This window comes from Oryzias latipes, chromosome 6 (assembly GCF_002234675.1).
Source record: "Oryzias latipes chromosome 6, ASM223467v1".
NCBI lineage: Eukaryota > Metazoa > Chordata > Actinopteri > Beloniformes > Adrianichthyidae > Oryzias > Oryzias latipes.
The window spans coordinates 16,008,748-16,034,737 of NC_019864.2; the positions used below are offsets into that span (position 1 = coordinate 16,008,748).

A 25,990-nucleotide genomic window follows, 5' to 3' on the forward strand; every position below is an offset into this window, starting at 1 on the left:
TTCTTGTATTTTTAACATTGGGTACCACAGTATTTACAGCCCTTTTTCTTCATTTTTTTCTTTTTTACATCAGAACACAACTCTACAGCAAACTTTCTTCCTAGGTTGCATCCTAACATTGCATAATTCCATGCTGCTATAACATTGGGAGTTGGGTCATCTAGACCCCACATGACAGTGTGCTGAACCTTTTTTCTTCAATCATTTGTGATCCTCATTGGTGTCCATGGATTACATGAAATTCTCTTCACCTTTATCCACCTTTGTCATGGTAGGAACAACACGTCAATGGTCATCTTGACCCCATAGGATAGCACAAGGGTTCAAATGACATCATGCACAATATTTTCCACGTTCTTCTCTTCAAAAATGTTCAAAATCTCTTACAAAACATCAGAATTATAATCCATAATACTTAGCTCCAATTGGCCTTTGCCAACCAGGATGAAACTACTTCAGAAAACTGCTTGTATTAAAACAAAACATGTTTTATTTATTTCAATTTTTTTGTTTGTTTTTTGTAAACAGTTATATGAAAAGAATTGGCTATACATAAGAAAATGTTTCAAACATTCTGGCACTGATTTGGAAAAGCAACAGCAGAGATTTAACTTATTATACCGAGGAATTTGTAAACAGTTGAGATATCACCAGTTTGCTTTTACCATCAGTCACACTTCTAATGTACATCACAATTGTGCGACAAGCATGCGAACAAAACTGTACATGAGTTCCTGTGTTCATCCTTTCGGCAGTTCTTTATTTTAATATTTAGGGGAAACAAATGTGACATCATTTGAAATGAGTAGCGCACACATGATAAAAAATAAATATGCAATTATAAATGTACAAGATATTTTGTCATTTTCTTTCTTAGATTACAAGAAGTAGATTGGTTTAGTAAGTTGCTGCACGCTGAAAGGTGTGAGGAAGGAAAATGTTTGCAGGGCATTGGGCTGCTCAACAGGTTCAGTCTGTGCCACCAGAGTCGATCCTCTCCTGCCTTCGCTTCATGATCTCCTGCAGCTCTGAACTCCCACTGGATTTCTGTGAAAAAGTAGAATTTAGTTGGTCAAAAAGTTTCAACGTTAAACCCTCTCCCATCCCACTCTCTGTGTTTTAGCAGCTTTGCTGTGTAGCTCTGACAGTTTCACAGTGGAGCGCAATTTCAACAAACTATGATTTAAGAACCAGTACTAACTTGTCCATAAAAGGGCCCCAAAGGAAAGGGTTTAAGGAATTTCTTACACTTGAAAGTTTGAAAAAAAGAACAACAATGACCTCCTGACAAACACAGTAGTTTAAAACAGATGTGCAGGATGTGAGCATGCACACATGTGCAGGTTGACACTGACCTCTACCTGCTCCTTTTGCACAGTGACCTGAAAGTAGACTCGTCCACCTTCATCTCCACACACGGCTTTCAGCTCGTCTTTATTCAGGGAAAAGAGTTGAGCTCCGGTCAGGATTCCCAAGCAATCCACAGTCCTACAGAAAGCACAATCAAATAAAAATATTGGTCGATTTTCATGCTTTTATTTGAATTTTGCAATGCATGTTTTGCTGTTGGATAGCTGAGCTTTGTATTTGGTTCAGATGCAAACTTTTCATATTTCAAAACACAACACATTAGCTGGAATGAGTTATTTTGTCTGTAACTTACTAATAAAAATTAAGTGGTTTCTGATGTAAATGTACATCAACTGTAAAAATAAAAGCAAAAACAATGACTTATAACTAGGTTAAAAACTAAAGCATATACTTTAATGTTGCAATCGTTTGCACAGGAAGCCGAAATGCAAATATCATGTACTAATTGTTCAACTTTTACTAAGGACATCTTTGAAAACTTATTGTAATCGTTAAATCATATCACTTGAGCTTTGAGTCACTTTATAAATGTTAAAAAGTAGATATTAAAGCATTCAAGTGTCCCTGAGAAGCACCTGTGTGTGTAAGGGTAACCTAAACCAAACGGGGTTGATGAAACTGATGTTTTTGTGGCCTTTGAAAGGGGGGCTAACAAGTTTCACGAGAAACTTACGGTTTTGAGAAACCCTTTGCATTGAGCCACGCTGTCACCTGGCCTGGGTTTGAGTCAGAGGTCAGAGGGACTTGTGTGCTCGGTGTTCGCTTCACATGGATCAATTTGGGTGGTTGGGTTTTGCTGGCCGTGATTTTCTTGAGTAGTTCATTGTTGACCTCATCCATTGCTGCAGACATATGGGTGTTATTAACATAAAACAAATGCTTTAAAGTGTTTCTATTTCCTTTGAAGTATATAACACTACCTTTGTCTTTGGTGATGCCCTTGTTAAAACTGTCTTCTCGGCTCGCAGAACCCGAGGGTGAAGTCATGAAGCTCTTCTGCACATGTAGAAACAAACAAACTTTGCTATTACGAGACTGTTAATTAACAAAACTGGTTTGTCTTTTACATCAACCACGTTTCACAATTTTGCCTGCAGGCAAAAACAAAATATGTGTGGGGCCTTACAAACACTGCAGCAGTAAACCCAGAGTTTGCAGGAGTCACAAGATTTACTGATACAAGATTTAAAAAAGGATGATGTATTGGGGAGACATTCAGATTTTTATAAAATTACGGTATGTATAATTTTTAAAGTTGAGCCGATTCACTGCTGGCTCTTTCAGAATGTTTTTTTTTCCCTTTAGATAAGTTAAATTTATTGGTTTTTGAGCTTTGTCTGTTTGGAGCTTTCTTAAATAAATCCCTTCCACTCCACCCTTCTAAATCCTGGATCCCCGGAGCCCTTTACTTCTATATATTACATTGAATGGTATAGTTTTTGTTACTCGTAATCATGACTGCGTGAAAGATTTCACACACTATTAACATCATTTTATCTGTTGTCTTTGTGCTTTGTACTTTTAACCCAGAAGCTAGATTGATAATCAACATTTGTTATCTAACACTGTTTAATCTTACAGAATGCGTACATTAGTGTGGAAATCATCGGGTGGTTGAAACTAAAGTAAGTTCAAGTTTGGCACAAAGTACAAAGTATGCAGGGCTGTAAAAATAGGTATACCAACAAGGCGTAGTCAAATACACCATTTTGCTAAATGTTGTTCACCTATCAGCATATCCCCTCAGGAGTTGCCACAGCGAATCAGCAGAGATTTTTATGAAGGATGCCCTTGCTGACACGACCCTGTATTTTATCCAGACTGGGGACCAGCACAGGGGATCCAAGACTGGGTCTCCTTGTGGCTACATAGTCAGGCAGTTGCGTCAAAGGTCTTGGCTAAGGACCCACACTGTGTTAGTCTCATCGCAGCCCCTGGGAAACAAACCCAGGTTTCCTGTGTGCCAGTCCTACATACAGCCAACTGAGCCGTCCAGCCGCTACCATATCGCTCTATGAACAAGTCAAAATGCAGTAATGATGTAATTCTTTCCTGCATAACCCATAATGCACTTTGATTATGTAAGGCATATGGCTTCATGTGAATGATAATTGGACTTTAGAAATGAGTTCATGTTCTGCTGATATCAGATCTCAGTAAATGCTTTGTTGTGTAACTAATAAATCACCTGGTTGTAGGGAACGTCTGGGTCCTCGATTTTCACGACGTCCAGAACATTAAATGGGACATAGCCAGCCTGTCCACTCCGATTACGCAGCTTCCACCACTGTTTATCATCCTCTAATACCTGCAGGACAGACACATTCTATGTCACACTCTACAACTTCAATTGATAGAAACAGCGGTTAATTTAGAAAATCTAACATCATAATGAAGTGACAATCAAGATAATGATAGGACTAAAATAATTTGTCATTACAACCTCAAGAATTTCATCCTGCAGAACCGACAGCTCGTTGGCATTCCGTGCTACAAAATTATAGCGGATCTTTGCAAATTTGCGGTTGTTGGGCTTCTCACTGTAAGAGCTGTTGAGAGACAGAGACGTTTTTAAAAAAATTATTTCATATTTTGGTCTTATTAGAATTGTACAAGCAAAAAAACAAGATCTTTTTTATTTACCCATTTGATGAGTTTGAGGAATGAGTTCCGTAATACTAGAAATAAAAAAACACAGAAAATGAATATTTTCAGTGATATAATTCAGATTTTAGGCGTGCTACAAACAAAGACCCCTACATCTTCACTTGAATGTTGTCTATAATCTGGGCTGAAGGGAGGTCCATGTTGCCCAGCGAATTGCCCAGATGGGCCCTCAGTCTCCCATGACGCTGTCAGGAAGAGCTCTGCTGGTGGTTCCCAGCCATTCCGAAACTTTGGATAATAAGGAGGAGCACACTGATCCCTGGGCCATTCTGCTCTGCAGTAGAAAAAGTCACCAAAACATTCAAGAAGTGACCTTAGAACAACATATCAAGTCAAGCAGCACCTCACCTGGGTTTGGTCCATCCATCCCCCAGCAGCTCAAAGATAGTCGTCTCTTTAGGAGTAAGGTGTCCCCGCAGAAAGTCAACAGTATCCTTAGACAGGTGCGGAGAGATGATCGAACGGGCCAGATCCGGACTTCCACAGGTCTGCAGGACCTGAAGACACGTTCAGATTCATCAAATTAAAAACACATTCTAGTTTGATTGTAGAGGATGAAGAAGAAAATCAAGAAGATGAAGAGTAGGTCTTTGAATGCAGGGATTTTGAAAGCTTAAAAATTAACTGACATGATACAAAAAGGTTAATATTGATGTTGGATATTGTGTGTATTTAGGAGAAAAAAATGAAAAAGTAGCGGTGAACAGGGGTCAAGCGATTTCGTCATGAAACGGGTGGATTTTTTTTTGTTTTTTTTTAAACAATGGAGTTTGCACGGAAGGGTGTCATAATTATTCTGAAGCCGGAAAATGAATTTCCAATGGTATTAGTTTATGAGCCACACATATATGTGAGCAAGAAAGGAAAAATAGATTATTGATCCAGCTATAGGATGATATAAAAAATGTGAAAGATGCAAAGTGTGTAAACTACTTAAAGAAAGTAGGTTCTAGGAAACAGTGTCACCACCACAAGGATGTTCAAATCACTTTCTGGAAATAAGGTTTGTTAGGACGAGGTAGGGTACTGAGAAGACAAAAGAAAGGAGGGAGAAGTGGGACACAGGGTGAAGCAGTTGAAGGTTCAGGTAAAGGTGGGAAAAGTCACATGACATCTTGTGTGATAGGTTGGAAAGGGCCGTGCATGAGGATGGGAAGGAAGTGCAGCAGCTCAAGACAAATTAGGTCAGAGATAAGATTATATTGGCAGATAGTTTGAGTGTGATGACAGTGGTGAGGTCAGTGAAAGCAGTGGTCATGTAAATGGAAGATTTTGGGTACTTGCAGTCAATAGAGTAAAGTTACAAGACTTTAGTGTAGATTTATGAATAAAGTTAAAGATAACTTATTTAAGGGGAAATAAGGCCACAGTTAGTGCTGAACAACGCCATTTTTAACCAGGGCAACTCCTATTGGGAGATGAAGGAAGTGAAGATAATAATTTGTCATCACCTCTGCTGACTGTTTTTTATTTTATTTTTTATTTTTTTTACAATTTTACGTGTATAAATGTCTTAGTTTTATTCAAGAGAAGCAATAAAAAAACAGTCAAAATCAAAATTTTAAGCTGAACAAACAGCCCGTGTTGGCTCCAAAGTTCTCATGCACCATTTTGTGTATCGCTCTTTAAACTTTATGTAACACAGTTGCAACTCAGCATGTGCGCAGCATATCAACTGTTGAGATGTCGGCTGGTAAAGTTTAATCATGAACCTATTCAGAGGATGAAAGCCACGTCCGTCCAGTCAGGCGAGGGTGGAACAAGCAAAAGTGGGTGTGGTGCCCAGAGAATGCAAAAACAATAAGCAGTACTGGAGGAAAACAGTGCGGTCATGCTGAACCGTTTCCGTGAATTTAGTTTGTTAAGCTTGATTTTTAAAGTTCAGTAAAATGTGGATTAAGGACACCCAGAAGAAAACTAATCTTCACATCTTTCTAAATCTACTTAAGAATAAAAATCAGTTCTTACCAACTCCAAGGGGCCGAAGAGGAAATGAACTAGTTCTGAGGCATTTGGGTTTTGTATGTGTTTCCTCAGTTTGGTCTGCAGGGGAGGGGGAGACAGACAGTGCTGACATGATGAAGAGTAAGCATTAGGTAAAAGGTAAGGTTAGGTTCAGAGTTGTAAAGCTCACCAAGAGGTTGAGGGCCAGCTTCAGTTTCTGCAGGCTGTCAATGAACTCTGCTTCAGAGGGGGGCTTGGCTCGCAGGGTCAGCATGCCCTCTGTAACAAGCAGAGCAACAATGACCACACACAGACTCCAGAGTTACTCGACGGCCACTCAGGACACAGCTTCATTTAATCCCCAGGGTTCAAAGTCAAGGTTTTAGAGCTGCCGTTACGGTCAGTTAATAAACAGCTTTGCAGACAAAAGGTTCTGACTTTCTCAACATCCATCATGGGAAAACTTTTCATAACTTATGATATTAAAGGGGTAAACTAATATGGATCAACACATTTTCAGGAATTTCCACTAAAAATGTATGAATCTCAACTCCTCACATGAGACCCTTATTACACAAAATTCTGCCCTGTAGTGGTCTTCAAAACACAAAGACAAAAGGGTCTTTTCGTATCTCAGTAAACATGAAGAACACGCATCACCCTGAAAGAGAAGAAAATCCATAAATCACACCACAGTCAGTGTTGGGCAGCTAACCATGAATCAGTAATATCAATACTACCTTCCTACTTCCGTTTTGGTTCAAATGTTTTGATTTCAAAAAGTAAAAATGCAAAATTATTTCAAATGCTGGAAACACAGAGTCATCAGGAGTATCAATATTACTGAATCCCAACTTAAAGAAGCCTAAACCGGCCACACAAACATCACTCCATTAGAGGCCACAGAAAACAAACAAACAAACAAACAAACAAACAAACAAACACATAAGCATGGCATTGTGAGCAATACATCTATATTGTCACTGCATTCATGCCATCACTGGAGAAGAAAGGGGGACAGACCTGCTGGTCCTTTCTTCTTATTCTTCTTACTCTTGTTGCGTTGTTTGAGCTGGGAAAAGGCCTCTGCAGCCTTTTGCAGCCGTGCAACAAAGATCTCTATGTCATCCAGAGCGCAATTGAGGATTTGCTAAAGGAGATGCACAAAAAAATAAAAAAAAAATAAAACATATGAGTGGGATGATCTAAACTAAAAGCTGTGCAACAAAATGATGGTGGACACGCTCACCACATCCTTCTCTATGCGCTGAGGTAGGTTTTCATGAAACTCTGAGTCGTGTTGTCCCGAAGATCGTTTGTCTAAAAGCCGTCATAAACAAAATCATAGAGCTGCATAAAAAAATGCGACAGCTGCAGCTTGCATGCTCTGTTTAAAGAGTGAGGATGTTCTCACCTTGCATGCTCACAGGTGCTGACACCCGTCCTTTGACAGGGGGAGGAGGGCCCCTGGGGCCTGGCGGGAGGATGGTCTCTCTGTGGTGCTTCATTTTCTCCTGGTTCACCCTAAAGATGAAAAGGAAGAAAGCACAAAGTCATCAAGAAAATATTTGAATAAAAACTAAAATGTGTGCAAGTACAGTACATATGCAGATGTTTTCTCACTTCAGAGTTTGAGGTCTCATATTCTTTCCATGCTTGGTGTCTCCCAGGGCGCTGTCGATGTCTGCATGAACCATTTCAGCCTAAATGAAATTAAAAGAAACACACAATGTCAAATTATGAACTGTAGCCACACATTCAGCTTGGTTAAAGTGTTAGTTTCCCATCTGAAACTGGATCAAAATTCAGGGAAAAAGTATTTCCAGTAAACAATGATCTCACTGGTCCTTACGTATGTCAAAATGTACTTTTCTTCTGAAGGGTGCTTACACCTGAATGGAATTTGGGTCACTCATTGTAATTCCTATATAGCAAATTCTTGTTTTTCACACTTTGTTTGTTGCGGTAAACCAGATAATCAGATATGAAAATGCAAGAATTAGACAGAAAAATAGAAATAGGACCAAAGTAAAATAAAATTCAACATTTAGATACATTTACTGTCAGGTATGTACTTAAGAATTGACCATATCTCTTGGATTTAACCCAAATTAGAAGTCAAATTTGTTGCTCAAACATGAATTATGGAACTTTTTTAATCCCCTTACAAAAAATAACGACCTGAGTTAAAAAATGTAACTGGATTTAAAATGGTCAACAAGTGATTTTTGCTTGCAAACCACTTCATCAGTTGACCTTTTACAGTCAGGAAGGATTTCAAACTACCTAAAAAGCCCCAACTGAGAAGGACACCCGTCCCTTCATCGAGAAACTTCACCCCTATGCTTATATTTTAAATGACAATGGTATTAGTGTAAAAAATATATAGTAATCCGTTTTGGCAGTTATTGTTTTTCAAGAGTCATCTTGAACTTAAAAATGGTAAAATGTACATTGAATTACAAAATATGTCAAACACCGTGGTTGCTAATGAGACTAAACTTGGGATGTTCGAGCATAGGGATGCTGTTTTTTAATGGACTAGACAATTGCACTAAAACTATCTGCTGGAGACAGAAGAATTTGTCCTTGAGCATTTTTGTTTTTTACACATCCTAAAGCTATGTTGTGATAAATGTTTAAAAGAAATCATCAAAGTTACTTAACAGTAGTGTCACATTTTATAAACAGCTGTGTTTTGCAGTTCTTTTAGTTTTCTTCATGAAGTAAAATGAAATCATATATATTAAAGGAATGTTGTTAATGAATGAACATTTAATGAACAAAAACAAGGTCAAGGTCCAATAATCAAACTGGGACTCACATCAACTTCATCGCAGTGGAAAAAATGGATGTCAGGTCTGTGCTGATCTTTGTCCTGACACACAAGCAGCAGCACAGATGTGTATCGTGTCTGATTCAGCACCGTCTGACACATGTGGATTGTAGGCAGAGGGAAGTTCTCCAGCTCTTCCTGCAGGAAAAACAAGATCAGATGCCAAGTCCTACCTATATTGACTGAGGAGTCATCCAAAAGTAATCTTATTTGACCTCTCGTCCAGTGACAAAAATACTGATATGACACATGGTTAACTGGAGCCAGTGCCAAATCCAGGTCTCTAAGGTATGTTTCAGTAGATCTAAAATCTCACTATGTGAAATTATCTTGACCAAAAATACAAACAATCCTACTCCTGGTATGTTAAAAAAAAAGATCATTGTCTTTATTACTTTTTATTTAGTGTAAAATAATAATACAAAACAGCTCAATGGCCCATTGTCCTTCACTTCAGTTATAGGGATTTTATAAATACAAATATAAACATAAAGATAAAACTTAAAATGTACTGTTTTATGAACAATTAAAAGCTGCACTGCTAGAACAACAAAAACAAAAAAATCCCAAGCAAGGCATTTTATGCCATGTAAACTAGAGAACTTTTCTTGATTTCATGTGACTTCTCCAGATGTCATGTTTCAGGTTCTTCCATAGATTTTCAATAGGATTTTGATCAGGGCTCATAAGGGGTCACATCAAAAAATGATGGCTTACTTTTATAGATTCATTTTTACTAAAAGTGGTAGCAGCAATTTCTTTTCACACATGTAAATAACTGATAGTAACTTCCAATTTCATAAAGAGGAACATAGATTAATGAAAAATACATTTTTGAAAATACTGACTGTATCTTTTCAAATTCTGATATATTTTGCACAAATATTTTTTCATCAAAGTATGTGACTTATTTGTAGAAACAGCAGACAGCCTAAAATGCAGAGGCAGCTTCTGATCCTCTTCAAACACCTGTGTGTCTTACCTGTGTGTCACAGTCGAGCAGCTTGACAGCCTTGTCAGTGACCTGCAGGAGCATCTCCTGCGTCCAGATTTTATCCTTTGAATCAAGAAGTTTCAGCTTCTTGATGGCATCATCCACTGTGATGATGGACTCAGACTTGTCCATCATAAATGTGGAGAGATGCTGAAAAAGAAACAATGCAATGACTAAAACTTAAAATGAGTAAAAAAAATAAAATTTAAGATTTACATTTTTTTAAACCTTTGGTAAGTTGGTAATATTATTTACATATTTTAATATTTTGTTGTTGCATTTTTGTATTCTTTATTATTTATTATTCCAGATTACTTAAAAAAGCATGACTTAGCATAATTCTTACATTTCTCTCAATATTATTAGTCCAAAGTAAAATAGTGTAAAAAATGGATAACAAAAATTCATTTTTTACATTTTTTTAAATGTAGTTTTAACTTTTTGAAATGCATCTCGTGGATTTTGTGAAAGATCCACATGAAACATGAATGATGCAAAACACTGGGTTCCTTCTCTCCTTTGTTCCATATTTTATGACTTTTTTGAAACCTCACAAATTTGACCTCATGTTGTAGAAGGCTGTGTGAACATCTTTTATTTTACATTTATGTTAAGATAGGCAATCAGCAAACAATACTTCCTGATTAAGATAGCTATTTCCTGAGCTACTGCAAGCAAACATTCATATCATTTGATATCATTTTATTTTTTAAAACACAAATAACATAGTCAGACATAACAAACAAACATAAAACAATAAAGTGCTTGAAAAAGGAATGGGTAGAAGAAAATGACAAGTCAATTTTTACACCCTATCACGCAAGCGCAACAGCACATTTATCACTTAATACTCAGCTCGTTGAAACATTTCTTCATTAGATTCTATATTTTGTCTTGCTTTTTTAGAAGGTAGTAGTTTTTTTCCAGCAGGAATTTTACATTTGATTTGCTGTCCATTTTTTATTATTTAAAATATTCCATATCTATCATTTCACAAGGTCTTGTTGTACAGTTTAGTTGAACCCCTGACTAAAAGGATATCTTTGCCCTCCTGACAGCTGTAACAACAGGGCTGTTTATTTTATTACATCAGAGTTCCCGTAAATCAAACTCAGTTCAAAGATTAACTTTTGTCACCTTTTATCTCCAGGCGAAAGAGCATTTATACATTGCTTTTAACGCCTCTTCATTTTGTCTTTTTACACAAAGGTTAATCACTTTTGAAAAAACTGACACTAACAGTTAGGTAAAAAAACAACTGTATTTTTTTCCCTATTATGCTCAATTTCCATTTAGGCATCTGAAATATGAAAGTATGCCAAACTTTTAAAAATGCAAATTTTAATTGATGACTATCATTTTTTAAAATTTCGATCATTTGATCAATTTAATCTAATTTTTCCATATTGAGCTGTAAACAGACAAGTACTTCTAAAGCTGTTAAAATAGCTTTTTTTTTAAATCTAAAATTAATTCCAGAAAGTTATTTTTATTTTAAAGTGCGTTCAAATATTTTATACATTAACGATCCTGTTTCAATCGTAAAACACATCTTGCTTAAGTTTTTAAATCAAAACTTTCCAAAAGCACACACATCCATCAAAGTCAATGAAATTATGAAGAATTTACCTCGACATGATACTGGGATATCTCATGCGTGATGTAATTGGAGTTGGAGTATTTTTTCCGCTGCTCTGTAGACAACAAAAGAAAAAAATATTACAAAGTAGAAAAATATCTAATTTTTTCCCCCAAAAAAAGCCTAGAAAGATCCATAACACTGACCATAGCTCCACATGTTGTCCTCTGAGCCAATGCCAAAAAATGAGAGAAAGCTCTAGTGTCTGAGCTAAAAAAGCCCTGGAGGCAATAAGGAAGTAGAACTGAGATGAGAGATAAAAGAAAAATTTAAAGCAACCAAACTGTCATCTCTGCTGCTGATGATTTTTAACCAATAAATTACTCATTTTGCTCCATGAATACTACACACTCTTTGACTGATCTTGAACAAAAATGTCGACCTTTTTAAAAAAGTTCCCTTTGCTTTGGTTCCAAAACTTTCCAGCCAATAGGAAAGAGGAGCGAAAGGATCAGGGAAGTTAATTATTGAATATGAAATCAGAGTGTGCATCTGCATTTGATCCAGTGGGCATTCGAGCATGCTGACCAACATAAAAGTAAAGATCAAAGGTTCCTCTTAAAGGTACAGATTCTTTAGGGTTCAAAGACAAAGACAGTGCCATCCTGTATCTTCACCCTTGGCTTTTGACCAACATGGCTGTCAAAATGCCGTATTGCTGGCTTGCACTTATCAGATCTAGTGTGGTAAACTGTCTCTCATTCACATAAGCGCTGGAGCTTGTATGCAAGGCTCTTGAGAAAACTGGGAAACAAATGTATGAAATTACTTGTCTTTTCAAGGAAAGGCTAGAAGTGGATCTTCCCCAAAATTCTTCTCAACTGAAGGACAAATACTTCTCTGGCAGAACCATGGCAACGCTCTGACATTACCACAAGCTTTTCGGTTTAGGACAACTTTAAACTGACAGCAGATCAAAAGCAATGTCAAGGCTATCCAGAAGGTCAGATCTTCCACATCAAAAGCTTTCTGCTCTCGTTTTTTGTTGAGAGATAAAAGTTTTGCCCTGCCCACAGTGTTATGTCTTTCAAGCAGATACTGACTAATGTCTTATTTTTTTTTTTTTGAAAGCTTTAAAAAGTGTAATAAGACAGAACCACTCCCAGTTTACATTCTTGAAGTGTCCAATTAAAAGTCCAGATGCTATAAATTTAGTGTGGAACAAGGGCATGCTTTTCCCCCGGCTTTAAGACTTGTCTGTGTTTTATAACTAGTTTAGTTATATTGCTCAGGACTTGCGCAACCAAGATGTCTTAATTTTAACCTTCTTAGTGAAACTGTGACAAATATGACCTCAGTTCCACACAAATAGGTCATAACTAGATACAAACTTTCACCAAACAAATTTACCAGTAGGATTTCCTCGGATTTCAATTCTTTTAAACTTTTTCCTCATTTCAAATAAATTTTAATGCTACGTTCACACTGGGCTCAGAGTCGTGGGTTCAAGCGACCACTTCCATTGAAATGTCGATGTAAATGCGTGTTTATGCGTGTTGTGGCCTTCTGTGTTCAATACACTCGCTTTCACCCATCGCGATGCAAGGTTTTAAGTCAGTCTTCGGGCTCTACACACAAAACACACAGCGGCCATTGAATGCATGCTGGAAGTTAGAGCTGAGAAACAAAAAGGCTGGAGCAAGATTTGCACCGCTTCAACATTTTGCACCAAGCTTCTTCTAACTGTGAGTACATGCACTAGTATCAGGTAGCAACAGTCGAGTGTGAACACTGTATGCTAAAAGCGCATTCAAAAATACCTGCAAAGCACGTTCTTGAACGTGCATCACATGCCCGATGTGTTGAAAGAAACTGGAAATTTTTGGACCTACCAATAGACAATAAAATAAAAAATTCAAAACAATGTGAGGGAAATTATTTCACAACATCTAAACACTGATTGCTAAATAGTCTAATATCAAAGAGTTTTTCTGTGTTTTTTTTTTACCTATTTACCAAGTGAACAACAAGCTGATAAGAATTGCAGTCAAAGGAGAGCAACACTTCCATCAACTCCTCCTCCAGCCGATGTATCAAATATCTTCCAATCTCCACCCAACTGAGTCAACATTCTGATGCCACCCAGGCTCCTCTTCACACAGACACATTTCTCTTTGTGTACTTTCTGGTAACTTCCACACAAAAGCCGTGCTATTTGCAGAACACTTAACAAAATGTTTTAGAATACATATAGTCATTGTGGTGACAAAGTCACTCCTCAGAGCTCTCAAATGCCCCTGGCACCAATGAAATTATAAAAGCAGCGGCTTCATTGTGGCCACATTAACATGAGCAATGTTCCTCTCCGTGCTTTTCTGCTTGGCTCCCCACAAGTGAAACGCAAGCGTCAGGTGTGGCTCTGAAAGCTGAGCTCTCCTCGTGCTTTATTAATGACTAACGCTAATACCAATCAATTGACAGTGCTGCAACAGCTTGCAAAAAAAAAGAGAAAACACCTGAAGGACAGGTAGACCAATCCACAGTTTTACAGTCAGTGCTGACATAGCAGTCTGGCAGATTTTAAAACACAGATTAATCAAGTAATTGCATTAAAGCTGTCTTAAACAACCTGAGCTTTGCCATTTCGTCTGACTCAACCCCTTGTGACTCCAACTGATCCACTGTTGTAGAACTGTAGAACCAAGTTCCTTGGACTAACAAAGGTGTAATGTACAAAGATAACTACTAGACAACATTTGAATAAAAAGCTGGAACATTAAAATGTTAAATCCATCAAACAACAGGCGAAAAGCTCATGAACTTCATTTCTAACTGTGGCTCCTTTGTGCATAGTTACTTTTTCCCTAAAAAGTACTGACGAACTACTCAGTTTAGAGTGTTTTCACGACCAGCACAGCTGACAGAAATTTCACCTACAGTCATCAAAAGTATTATTTAACACAAAAAGGGCTTTCCATTTGAGCTGCATGGCATCTAAACTACTACTACTGACAGAGACATTCTTCTCAATTGTAAAATGTCGGAAAAGTTTCAAAACACTGAAAGGTTTCGAAGTCCCACACCAGTCATCTTTTGATATATTGTAAAAACATACCCATTTCTCTTTTAATTGTGATTATGACAATTTTAGCGAAAATCTAAAAGTCTGTGTTGTTTACAAGGACACAGTTTCAGCAGGAGTTCATTAGAAATTCACCTCTGAGTTTTGGGCAGAACTGTTGGCTAAAGCAAGCCTGCCCTTACTTTCCATCATCCCACTGTTTACTTGCTCTCCCGCTAGCTTACTGGTGTAATAAAAATGGTGGACAATCACTGGGGCTGGGATCGGCCCTTCCCTGGCTCTGGGGCGGGACGGACAACCCTCTTGGGGCCCCCGGTGGCTCTGGGTGTCATCCGCTACGGCTGCGGGGTCTGGGGGGGGGTCTTGTCGGCCCTGTCCTGTGGGGGGGCATTCTGGGGGAGGGGGGGGGGGCACTATTGGTACGGGGCAGGGGGGGTTGACGGGTCGGGGTCTCCGCTGAGGCCATCGGCGGTTTCCCCGGCCGGTTGGCTGCCTCGGTCCCGTCAAGGCCTGACCAGAGCTCTTCTAGGGCCGGCGTTTGGGGGTGGGGCCTGGGCTTGCTCCGGGGGGGGCCAGCGCTTTCTGGCTCCTCTCTCTCTGTGTGGGGGGGGTGGTGCTGGGCCTGGGGTGTCGGCGCCTCCGGGGGTGGGGCCCCTGGGCTGGGTGGGCCTGGCCCCCTTGCTGGGGGGGGGGCGGGGGACAGCTGTTTGACCACCGGGGACAGTCTATCAGCTGTCCCCAACTTACCCCCTTCCTCATATAACCTCATAAAAGGGTGAGGGGGTGGGGGGCTTAGCCTGCGATGAGCCTTGGGGGGGGGTTTACTAGCCAGTGGCCCCCCTCCCATGGTTGCCGTATGGAGTGGGCCCCCCCTCTTTCGGTTTTATTTGCACCTTAGACATGTAGGGCCCTTGGTAGGGGGGGTGCTTGGACATCACTGCCAGCAAGCAGCGGATGTCCTCCTAGCACCCTACCCGCCAATTTTAACCGCACCTTAGAAATTTAGGGCCCCTTGGTGGGGAGGGTGAGGGGACGTCACTGTGAGTAATCAGGAGATGTCCCCTTAGTGCCCTACCCGCCAATTTTAACTGCACCCCCCTTAGTACACACACCCCTCCCCCCTCAATATATACATCCCAACATAAACACACACACATGCACACACACACCCTCTCAAACATACATACACGCACACACATTTTGCAAAGAAGGTGGGACCTGGGTCCATCTGTCCCCTGCCTCTTCCCTGGTGGGGGGTACGGGCCCCTTTGCAACGGCGGCCGTGTCCCCGGGGTGCCGGCTTCCTGGGCCCGGCGGTGCTCTCTCCGCGCGGTGGGGGGGGTTCACATTACATCTGAGCCGGGGGTGTCTGGTCCCTGGGGGGTGGGTTCTGGTCCTTGCTCCTGAGTGCTGGGCCCCGCCAAATTTCCAACTGTGGCCGAGCCTGGTCGGGCCATATTTACAACACCCCTTGTGGGCCCTCTTTTTTTCCCCAGGGTCCCCCCCTCCTGGGCGGGGGCGGCGGGCCCCCTGCCTCGCTCCTCCCTGGACCAACCGTGGGCCGGGCAGGTGGCTGCCTGGAGTGCGGAGCGGGTCTCCCTTGGGGGGTCCTGGCTCGTACCTGGGGTTGGGGCGGGGGGATGCCCGGAACTCCTGGGTGGGGGTGGGGTGCTCGTTTGGGGCTGTGGGCGTCCTTCTCCGGTGGGGCCCTGCGTTGGGTTCTCCCGGCGCGGCGGGGGGGCTGCTCTCCTGGTTGGGCTGGGGCGGCGCTCTCTTTCCCTCCGTGCCTCCCTGGCCTCTGGCTCTGGGGGCCTTGCGGTGGCCCTGCTGGCCCTGGCCTGGGTGGCGGGCTTGGTCGCCCGGGCGGCGGTTGTTCCCTGCCGGTTCCCGTGTGGCGTTGGGGGGATTCCGGCTGCCGCTGCTGCTGCGGTGGGGGTTTTGGGGTGGGGATGGCTGGGCACTCTCCCTCCTTCTTTTCACGTTCCACCATCCATTTTAGAAGAACATAAACACTCACCTGAGCACTTGTGTTAGCTCACCTTTGCACTAACAGTTTGCATGACTGAATGACTGAAATATTTCACACTAGTTGGTTTTAAGGCATAAGTATGCGTGTGTGAACACTATCTGTTTTGTGTACATGTCGACAGGTGGACATTTTTGCAGCTAGCAGGTGTGTTTATAACATTTGAGTGTGTGTGTGGACGGGCCCCGCCCTTTTTGTACTACATTTGAACCTTACCATAATGATCAACAACCAGTAAACTTGTTGCTGTATGCTGCTTCATGGTCTTATCCCCCTTCCCCTCCTATTATCACCCCCCTACCCCCCCTCTCTCTAGCGTCCCTCTCTCTTCTTCCCCTCTTTCCTTTTCCGTCCGGTCCAACACCAAGATTTTCAGACATGATTGAAATTAATAAAGTTTGGCCTCAATTACAAAAGGGGTTTATTCAGACATACCTTTGGTTTGTCTGAAGATTAATAACCCCTCTTGTTAAAGCAAAATATGTCCAACACAAGAGGCCCTCAGCTCTCATCTGTCTGCCCAGCTGTTGGACAGGACAAGTTAAAAAAAAAAAAGAAAAAAAAAAAATGGTGGACAATCAGAGGCGGACTTACGATTACGCAAAGGTGGGCAAACGGCTGGGGCCCCCAACACTCCAGGGACCCTTAGCAGATTACTTAATAACAGTGTCTTAAATATAATAGAATTCCATAGTTATTCAACTGGCATAAGACTGATCACCTAAATGTGTTTTGTCCTCCCCTGTTCTTCTGCAGCAATGGTACATTCCAGTCAACAGCAAGTCGAGAGACTCGCAAGTTAGTGAGCATTGCCAGACTGGGCGGTTTCCAGCTATATAGGGCAGTTTTTATCCCGACTTTGCGGGCAAATATAGCTATAGTTGGATGGACATAGTTTGGACGGGTTAGGGATCGGTTCAGGGGCTTTTAGTTCCTGCATGGTTGAAACACGTTTCAAGCAGATATGTGCGAAGACGACAGTTGGAGCGGTCGGTCATCATCTTCGCACATCCCTGCTGTCACAAGATGTAAAGTTTACTAATAATAAAATAAACATGAGTCTCTAACCTGTTCCTTAAACGGATTTTGTGTGTTTGATTCTAATCATTTTATCCTTAAAATGTTTGTATTTTCGTGTATTTACTGTTTAATTTCCGCCCAGACTGTGAGCTCTGCTGCATGGGAGATTACACAATCCTGAGTAAAGACGGGTTGATTGTCCCTTTAGTTTACTCAGTGTATCCTGATAATGTAAAGCTTTTGTTTGTTTTTTTACATTCCAGACATTTTTATGCTATGTCGTCCCTTTCTTTCTGAAAGGTCATGTATTTCACTGTCTGCCGTTTATTTCATTTTCAGATCTGATGTTAAGCTGCACTGAAAGGACTGAATTAGGCAGAAAAACAACTGTGTTTTTTGGGATATTAATATAAACAAGAGATCTCTTGCTTTATGAATGCATATATACATTTTTGGGAGAAATTGTGCTGTTGGTGTTGCACAAAATTTCATTTTAACTACGCAATTATAAAAACAACAAATATTTTTTGGAGTCATCTCATATGAAATTTAATTGAGTTCTCATAGTTTTATTGATACGTTTTTCACAAGTTTATATTCACAAGAACAAGTTTTTAAAAAATCAAACTACTCTTTATTACGTTTCCCAAGGAAGTTTGCTTATATTTTAAGCTACCTCACCTAAATTCATGAAAAGTAAAAGGCCAGGCTAATAACTTAAATTACAACTCCTTTAGTTTTTAAATATGTGTGTTTTCTTTTATTTCCTCTTCCCCTTTTTTTGATTGTTTGATTGGATTTAAAAATAATAATTGATACAACCGCTGCAGAGGGCCCCATCTTATTCTTTGCCTGGGGCCCCCAAACTGCTAAGTCCGCCACTGCGAGCAGCATTATAGTTAGCCAACCGTACGGTTTTGAGCCAGGTTCTAGCTCAGACAAGGAAAAAAAAATTGATCTAGTCGTCTACAAGTGGATGTATCAGAATGGAGCAGAGCAGGGAGCTTGTAGCCTGCGGTTGTAGCACCTACGTTACATCTCCAAGCTTTTTCAAACAGCATTTTTACGTCTGCTCCTGATTCACAACAATTTGAATAAATAATTTTTCTTTATAAATATCCTCCATCATGAGAAAAATGCTACAAGAAAATGTCAAAAACACAATTTTCATTGGGGTGAGTCTTTAAGCCCTTAAGAATCAGTCCAGTGTGACCTTTTTCTGTTTGACACCAGAGCTGATAACGGAACAGGTGGGAGGCTTTTTGTGTCATTTGCATCACTTGTCTGCTGCATCGCGTCGAGTGAGTGACACGGTCATTTGCATACTGCAGATTGCTCTGTGATTGCTAACAGACATGCTGGACATGAGCAGCAGTCTATCCAAATACCAAGCACTGTTAGGTATTGTGCGTGTGCCATCTTATTTCTCAGGAGCGCTTCTATCAGCCTGCTGAGGGATGGTAGCGGTGACCATCTGCCTCACCGCATGAGGCGTGCCAATGATCAACAACAGAGGCTGTGCTGTGAGATATTTCAGGATAATCACAAAGGGGGTGCAGGCTCTGTGGACATTTGGAGATATTCCACAGACAACAAGCTGCCATGTTGAATGATTTTAGAAACGACCTGCTTTTCAGTTTCTTTCGAGGCAAATTCTAAATTTAGAACAATGCTTTCATGCAGAAAGATACGCTGGTCTGCCTGTAAGAGGTTGGAAAATGTTTCTGCGTGTCAGCAGCTCAGAAAGGAGTGCTGGCAGGGACCAGTGAGCTCACATCTGTGGCAGAGAGGGGAAGGGCCAGAGGTGGAAGAGGGGCAGAGTCCGCCTTCTCCTCACCACATTTCAATGCGCCCTTTATTCATCTGCAAGACATGGATAACCCCACCCTGTTCCAGGTAGGCAGTAAAAACAGGCACACCCAACACAGTGGCACAGTGCTCTCACACACACACACACACCTAACACAAGCATCCATCAGCTGGAATACATGTCAATGCACCGCTTTGGTGTATTGCAACCACTGTAGATGAAACACTGCAGTCATAATACACAAATCTCTCTTTGTCCTTCATTGTACAACATTAATGCATCTGCTTTCAAAGTACGGGCACAAAAAAGGCAGATTACAGCCTGCGCAAAGCTGGAAAGTCAGGTTCCGTTCCATGAGGAACCTGACTTGCTATCCTGAGCATGACAGGAGCTTTCAGCGGGACCTTGGACCTCTCTTATCTGCCTGTGCGTTAAGGGGAGAGAAAAAGTCCAGGAGTGCCAAGCGGCTGCAGCAACATGCCACAGGCAGCAGCAAAGAGACCAATTTCCTGATGAGGCCATTTGCATCGCAGACCAAATATTGTTGTGATTTGTGTTTCTAACCATGCAAACTGTGAGAAACTACACAAATACGTCATCCAATCGCAAGAGTAACGCTATTCTGCCACAGGTTTCTTAATCTGATTATGTAAATCCTTGAAACCAGACCAAAACTTTTCATCACCTCGGGATTGAAGCCCCCAATGATGAGATGACTATCCAACATGACGATGGAAATGTTCCCTTTTTGCATGATTCTTTTTTCAAACACGAACTCACACGAATCTCTTTGGTGTCAACAGGACAGTAAATATGTGACGACTGACTACCTTGAAAAAGTTAACCAGCAGCTGCTTGTTTATCAGGAAAACACGTCATCGGAAGCAACAGCATGAAAAATGACTAAATGTACAAACAACAAAGAAGGTTAACAGCAAAATTTACTTCAACTGTTGATTACCTTTAAATATGTTGACACAGTTGAGTCAGTTTTTACTAATGTGCCTTGTTTGTGAGTGGCTCAGTGTCAGCTATGTAAAACGATTAGCCTAGTTTTTGTGTTTCAAACTGATTATTGTTATTTTAATTAGATTTTAAGAAAATCACATCAATGCATAATAGTTTAGGAATTAAATTGAATAGAATAGAGCCTCCTAAACTGTTGTGTGTTAGCAGTTCAGGAAGTTTCTTACCGTAAAGAGCCTTGGCGCTGAGTTTGCTGTCCGATCTGGTCACGCCACTGCAATGGCAAGAAGAAGGAGTGAAGGGGTAACGATGAAAAGCCTTCATCTTTTTAACCTCACACACCTGTGTCACAAACTCTCTCTCAACACCACTTCCTATGAATTCTTAACTTTAACAAAAAATAAAACGACTGATCAACATGGAACAGGTTGTTCAGCAATGGGGGAGATTAGCCTGAGATTTTGAACATATGGACCAAGGGGAGAAAGTGAGAGTGGAAAAGGGAGAGGTGGGGGAGTACAGAGGGAGGCTGCAGTCACGAATCCAAGCAAAGCAAACAATTCTCAACAGAGCTGCTCTGTGTTCAAAGTCCCTGACCCACAGCACCTTTGCACAAACTGGGTTAGTAGTCTGAACTGTGTGACAGAACCACAGCACAGTTATCTAACACTGAAAACCAAATAGAATGAGGGAAACCACAAAAATGTGCATGAAACTCACTTGGCTGCCCCCGATTTAGATCTTGGCGAACTCATGATTTCAGGCATCCACCTGGTTAAAGAGAAGAGAAGAGAAGAGAGGGAGGAAAATGAGACGGATAAGGATGCTGTACAGAAGACTAGCCTTTTTAACCCCTTCTTTTTTAAATGGAGGCCAGTTTAAATGTTGAACAATAAAAGGCCGACAGTGCACTCCCTTTACATTTTGAGTCCTGCTTTTTAAATGTTTTTTGATTCTCCTTTCACAGATGAAGTTTTCAAACTCTCAGATGTACATGCTGGTATCAGTAACTTAACTTAGTTTTAAATCATCAAAAATGTGTTTTTTAAACTAAAAAACTGGTCCCAACCCTTAACAAAAAAAAAGGTTATAACTCAGAACCTGTGGTATTTTATCCCAATTCCTCACAATATCAATGCACATAAACTTTAGCACAGTGACGTCAAGATGAGTGAATTTATGGATGAGAAACTAAGGAGGATTCATACAAGTAAATGTATAACAGCAGATGTATGAGTGGTACAGATATTTTTTTTTTTTTATTGAACCAAGCATGTCAAGTAATTTTCTGGAGCAACTACTTAATTCAATTTTTAAAAACTTTTTTAAAAACATCCCTTCACCAAAATCTGCAATCTTTTTTTTAACCCAAAAAAACCCTGTTAAAACAGATAATTGTTGTTAGGAAAAAACACAGAGGAAAAGGGAGTTAATAAAATGAATATTATTTTGTATTAATAACAAAGCATCTGCTGTTATTTCTTTCTTTACTCAAAAATTGTTCTTTAGCTTGTATTAACGGACTATGAGCGATAGAAGCTGCTGCTTCTGCATTTGATTTCCACAAGTTTACAAATGAAAACAAAAAAAGCAGTACAGTTTTGATAAATAAAAGAATAAAATACACACTTATTTCAAATCAAATTTATGAACAAAAATTACCTTTTGTTCCCACTTAATTCATATTAGACCAAATAACGTGAACAATACATTTTTTAAACATATGTTTGATTTCACTTTAATTAATTCCTCTTCAACTTATTCCTATTCTTTTCTATTGACATTGACTTTTATTAAGTGTCTTCTGCAACAAACATCTTTTAATCTGGGATTAGGATGAGAATAGCACACCTCCTTGCATTTGTCCATCTTTGGTTTTGATATGTCCTCTTTAGGTTTGTTAGCTTGTTGTTCATGTGATGTAAGAGTGTGATAAAAAAGAAAAATACGGTAATAACTTTTTAAAGCATGAGTTGCAGTTATTTACAGTAATTCCCCCTTAAAAGCTATACATTCAGAAGTAAATAAAATATCAAAATAAAATAAAATAACAAAATAGCTTTATATAAAGAAGTAACAATAAACTGTTGGCAATGGAGAGCAAAACCCAGGGTCTTAAGGTGCCTCATTAAGGACACAGGATGGTGTGAGTTTACCTCCCAGTCTGTTGTTCCAGTGCACACAGCCAGGTGTTAGGCCTGCATGCTGACAGTTGGGGGACTGGTTTGCAACAAAAATAGACAGCAGGTTCATACTAACTGAGTAATTAGATCTACTGTGTTGATGACTAGACACTCTTTGATAATTAGAATGGCCTCAAAGACGAGAAAGCAACGGGTAACAATGCTGCATCTAAATCCAAGAGAATTGGGGACCACAGAAAAAGGGAGAGAACCCTTAATGGCTTGGATAACCTTTCTGCCAAGACTCGCCATAACCAGTTATGTAATATAAAGTACGTTTACAGCCCCCTTTGCAGTTAAAGAAACCATCAACTATGTGTCTGACAGAAAAATCTCCTGAAATGTCCTATATCACACCACTAAATACTGATAAGCTTTTATCTGTTAAGGACTAAAGGAGCTGCATTTAACACTTGTGATAACAATCGCTTCGTGTGACTTTTAGACTCCGAGGAGCCATGTTGTATTTAGTAAACAGCTCAGCAGGAATGACTCAATAAGTGCGAGTTATTGAAACATCAAAATGTCAACAGGAAGTTCAGGGTAAAAGCAAAACACAAAATCTTAATTAAGTTAATTTCCATCATTGTTGTCATCGCCCTCAGCAGCTTTGAACTGCAGATAAGAAAAAAACAAAAAGCCTGATAAGAGGTAGGGATGTGCTCAAGCAGGCTTATCTTGACAGATATAAAATTGTCAGCTGAAACAGATCATCTCTGAAGATATTTCAGACAAAAAAAAACTTATATCCCCACCGCTGTTTCTTAATAAACAGTTAAAGGTCAAGAGAGAAGGTTACTGCAGTGAGGATTGTTTATTTTCCGTGAAATCTGCACAGAACGATGGACCTCCTCTTTCTGCCCTTATCTCCTCGCTCATCTCATCTGCACGCCATTGTTCACACCTCTGGCCTACTGCCAGTGTTTTGGGAGACACTTGAAGCCAGAGGACAGGCTGGGTGTCATGTGTTGTCAGCCTAGTGTACAGTTGCCTGCACACCTCCATTGTGTCCACTAATGGGTGCTTATTGTCCAATAATGACAGCTCTTTTTTTCAGAGGTAGCTGGACAAAAACAATAATTACTCACAAAAGGACCAGAGGCTTCAGGATGCTTGACTTGTTTACACATAGCCAGACCTACAGTTTTCTTTTAGTTTTATTTACATTTTTTTTAAGAAGTTAAATTAGCGGTGCATGAACAGAGGAATGGATAAACAATGAGCAGTGGAGGTAGTCGCCTGAGGCCCCAAGATAATGTGGGGCCCATGCAGGTGCCAGATTTGGCACTCAACATCTGTTTTGCAAAGACAACAGAACAATCTCCCATGACAACAACATGACAGCATGCTCATGAACTTCTGGTTTACCTGAACTGACTAGCAGCTTAAAATTTTGTGTGTGTGTTGGGGGGGGGGGCTAAGAGTGTACTTCAAAATCCCTAAAGAGCTAAAAAAGAAATGTTGCTTTCACTGTTTAAAAGAAAGAACCCAGACTTATTTTTAAAAACTAGAATCAAGACTCATTGGATTCTTAATTTCAATGAAAACAAAAATTCAACTGTCTAAGAATTTTTAAAATGTATTAAAGACAATGCTAAAAGGTTTATTTTTATTTTTTGTTCATAATTATCCCTGTTTTGAATTTTAGAACTGTTGATATATTTGATACTAAATAGGTGTCTGTCTTTCTACGTTAATGTTTTGTGGATGCACTCTAGTAATATATTTGTATTTAAAAAAAAAAACAAGTATGTAGGTTTTTTTAGATTTATTTTTTTGTGTTTACTTTACTATAAAGATAAAAATGAAATGTCTGGTTACTGGCTTAGATGAAGATGTCTAATTAGTTTTCCCTGAGGTCCTTGTTTACCTATGCTGCTTTTCCTGACTAAATATAGCCTCAGCTAGTTTCATTCTTTCCTTACGTAAAGCTTGCAAAATACAAAAGATCAAGTAGAGGAAAAGTTTAGGAAATTTGAACCAAAAAGAGTTTAGTTTTCAGTCAGAATGTTTTTTTTTTTTTGTATGTTTTTTTAATGGATATTGGAATGAATCACGTTCATTCCAATATCTCTTCAAGAGTTATGCTTCAAATATTGCACTTTAATGGACATAAATGCAGTCGTTTTGAAACTACAACAGTTGAATTTACTGTCACAACAGGAAGAAGGCGTAAAACTATAAACACATTTTTCTGTAGGACATGTAGACAATTGCATCAATGGAGTCATAAACTTGAAAAGTGTTTGTTCCACCTGCACTGCTGGTGTCTTTCTGTGCTAATAACACAGACTAAATAATGCAGTCTAAAAGAAATATCAAGCTAAAGGCATCCACATATGAGGGGCATTTCAGAAAGAACTGCACAACTACACAAGTTTTCTATCTCTGGTTTGAACTTTGCCTCCAGCCCCCAAAAAGTATTTTATAACCGATAACATATCAGATTTTATGCCCCTTAAGCCACGCAACTCTTTGAACTGATCACCTTACATGTTGTGAAAGCTGTTGATCATGTTTCTATTAGAACTGCCACAGTTTCATTTACAGTCTGGGTTTCTCAATTGGTCCCTAAGCTTGCATCGGATCCGATCCCAGACTAAGAGGGTTATTTAGCCCATCAAGCACCACCAGGAAATGTAATCATGTTCTTAAAGAGCCTTCTGATATCATCCTTTAGTGAACTTTTACACACAAACATACATTTTCAGATCCGCCCTTTTTTGTTTGCATGCGTTCTGACTTGTATCAACTGATGGGCCTACATTGTATTACTACTTTTTTGAAAATATTTGCATCTAAAGAGGAAAATGCAAATTTAGAGCCAGAACTGTTTGAATCTTGCTGCCAATTTCTTCATCTTAAGGTGAACTGCCCACATGGATCTTGTTGGTCCTCTAACCACAACTCGGTTTGTTATAATTTACAATCAAACGTGGCTACTCAATCATGGTTTTCTTTCCTTTATGCAAACACAATCTGAACAAACAAGAACCTTAAAAGCCCATAAAGCACACCCACTGTTATGACTGACGCATGAATGTTTTTTGTTTTTGTTTACCTCAAACCCTGACTTTATTCATGAAAATCAAATAGATTACACTTTTTTTTTGGTCAGAAGTGTTCAAATAAATGTTAGAAATAAACATCTTTCGACCAAATTCAATTCTTAACCAACAAATTCCCTTTTTGTTCAGCTTCGACTCACCTGATCTCACCTGACTGGCTGCATGTCTGCCTCTTAACAAAATAAGGTTGAAGTCACTTTTAGCTGTGGGAACTTACAGAGGGGAACTCCAGGCTGGATGGTTGGATTAGGGCGAGTCAGCTCCTGAAAGACCGGCCCAATATCAGCCTGCCATCCCAGCCCCGTCTGCAGTCTGCTGGGGTCAGGAACCACTCTCTTTGGAGGAAGCAGCTCAAACTGCTGGGTCAGTGAAACTCAGGCTGCCGAGTGCTGCTGACGGTTCTCAGAAACGCAGAGACTGGAGAAGCGGGTGGTGCAGCTCAGG

The 25,990-nt window shown here is 40.0% G+C and overlaps 1 protein-coding gene across 3 annotated transcripts; it reads right to left on the reverse strand.

Moving 5' to 3' along the window:
* Positions 1 to 17: 17 nt before the first annotated feature.
* eps8l2 (EPS8 like 2) lies at positions 18 to 25,990 on the reverse strand. Of its 3 annotated transcripts, XM_004069983.4 has the most exons (21): positions 25,764 to 25,990; positions 21,016 to 21,066; positions 20,523 to 20,569; positions 11,442 to 11,506; positions 9,801 to 9,962; positions 8,807 to 8,956; positions 7,606 to 7,685; positions 7,397 to 7,506; positions 7,232 to 7,302; positions 7,006 to 7,132; positions 6,173 to 6,261; positions 6,007 to 6,081; positions 4,387 to 4,535; positions 4,132 to 4,312; positions 4,015 to 4,049; positions 3,815 to 3,920; positions 3,560 to 3,679; positions 2,292 to 2,367; positions 2,045 to 2,213; positions 1,356 to 1,488; positions 18 to 1,047 (listed from the first exon to the last, which is right to left on the reverse strand). In XM_004069983.4, exons 2-21 carry the CDS (start codon positions 21,060 to 21,062, stop codon positions 970 to 972), a joined length of 2,070 nt encoding a protein of 689 aa, XP_004070031.1. In that variant the 5' UTR covers positions 21,063 to 21,066; positions 25,764 to 25,990; the 3' UTR covers positions 18 to 969. The 3 variants fall into 3 exon arrangements, with proteins under 3 accessions (XP_004070031.1, XP_011474359.1, XP_011474360.1); XM_011476057.3 differs by lacking the exons at positions 21,016 to 21,066; positions 25,764 to 25,990 and having other exon boundaries at positions 20,523 to 20,782; XM_011476058.3 differs by lacking the exons at positions 20,523 to 20,569; positions 21,016 to 21,066; positions 25,764 to 25,990 and adding an exon at positions 11,598 to 11,787.

Bases quoted from the DNA above. Each gene is read 5' to 3' on its own strand.
- eps8l2 (XM_011476057.3), bottom strand. From the start codon at position 20,619: ATGAAGGCTTTTCATCGTTACCCCTTCACTCCTTCTTCTTGCCATTGC. The intron at 3,921-4,014 runs GTAAATAAAAAA...GTCTCTCAACAG, and splicing joins TCCTCAAACTCATCAAATGG to CTCTTACAGTGAGAAGCCCA. The intron at 1,489-2,044 runs GTAAGTTTCTCG...TGCTTTCTGTAG, and splicing joins GCAAAGGGTTTCTCAAAACC to GACTGTGGATTGCTTGGGAA.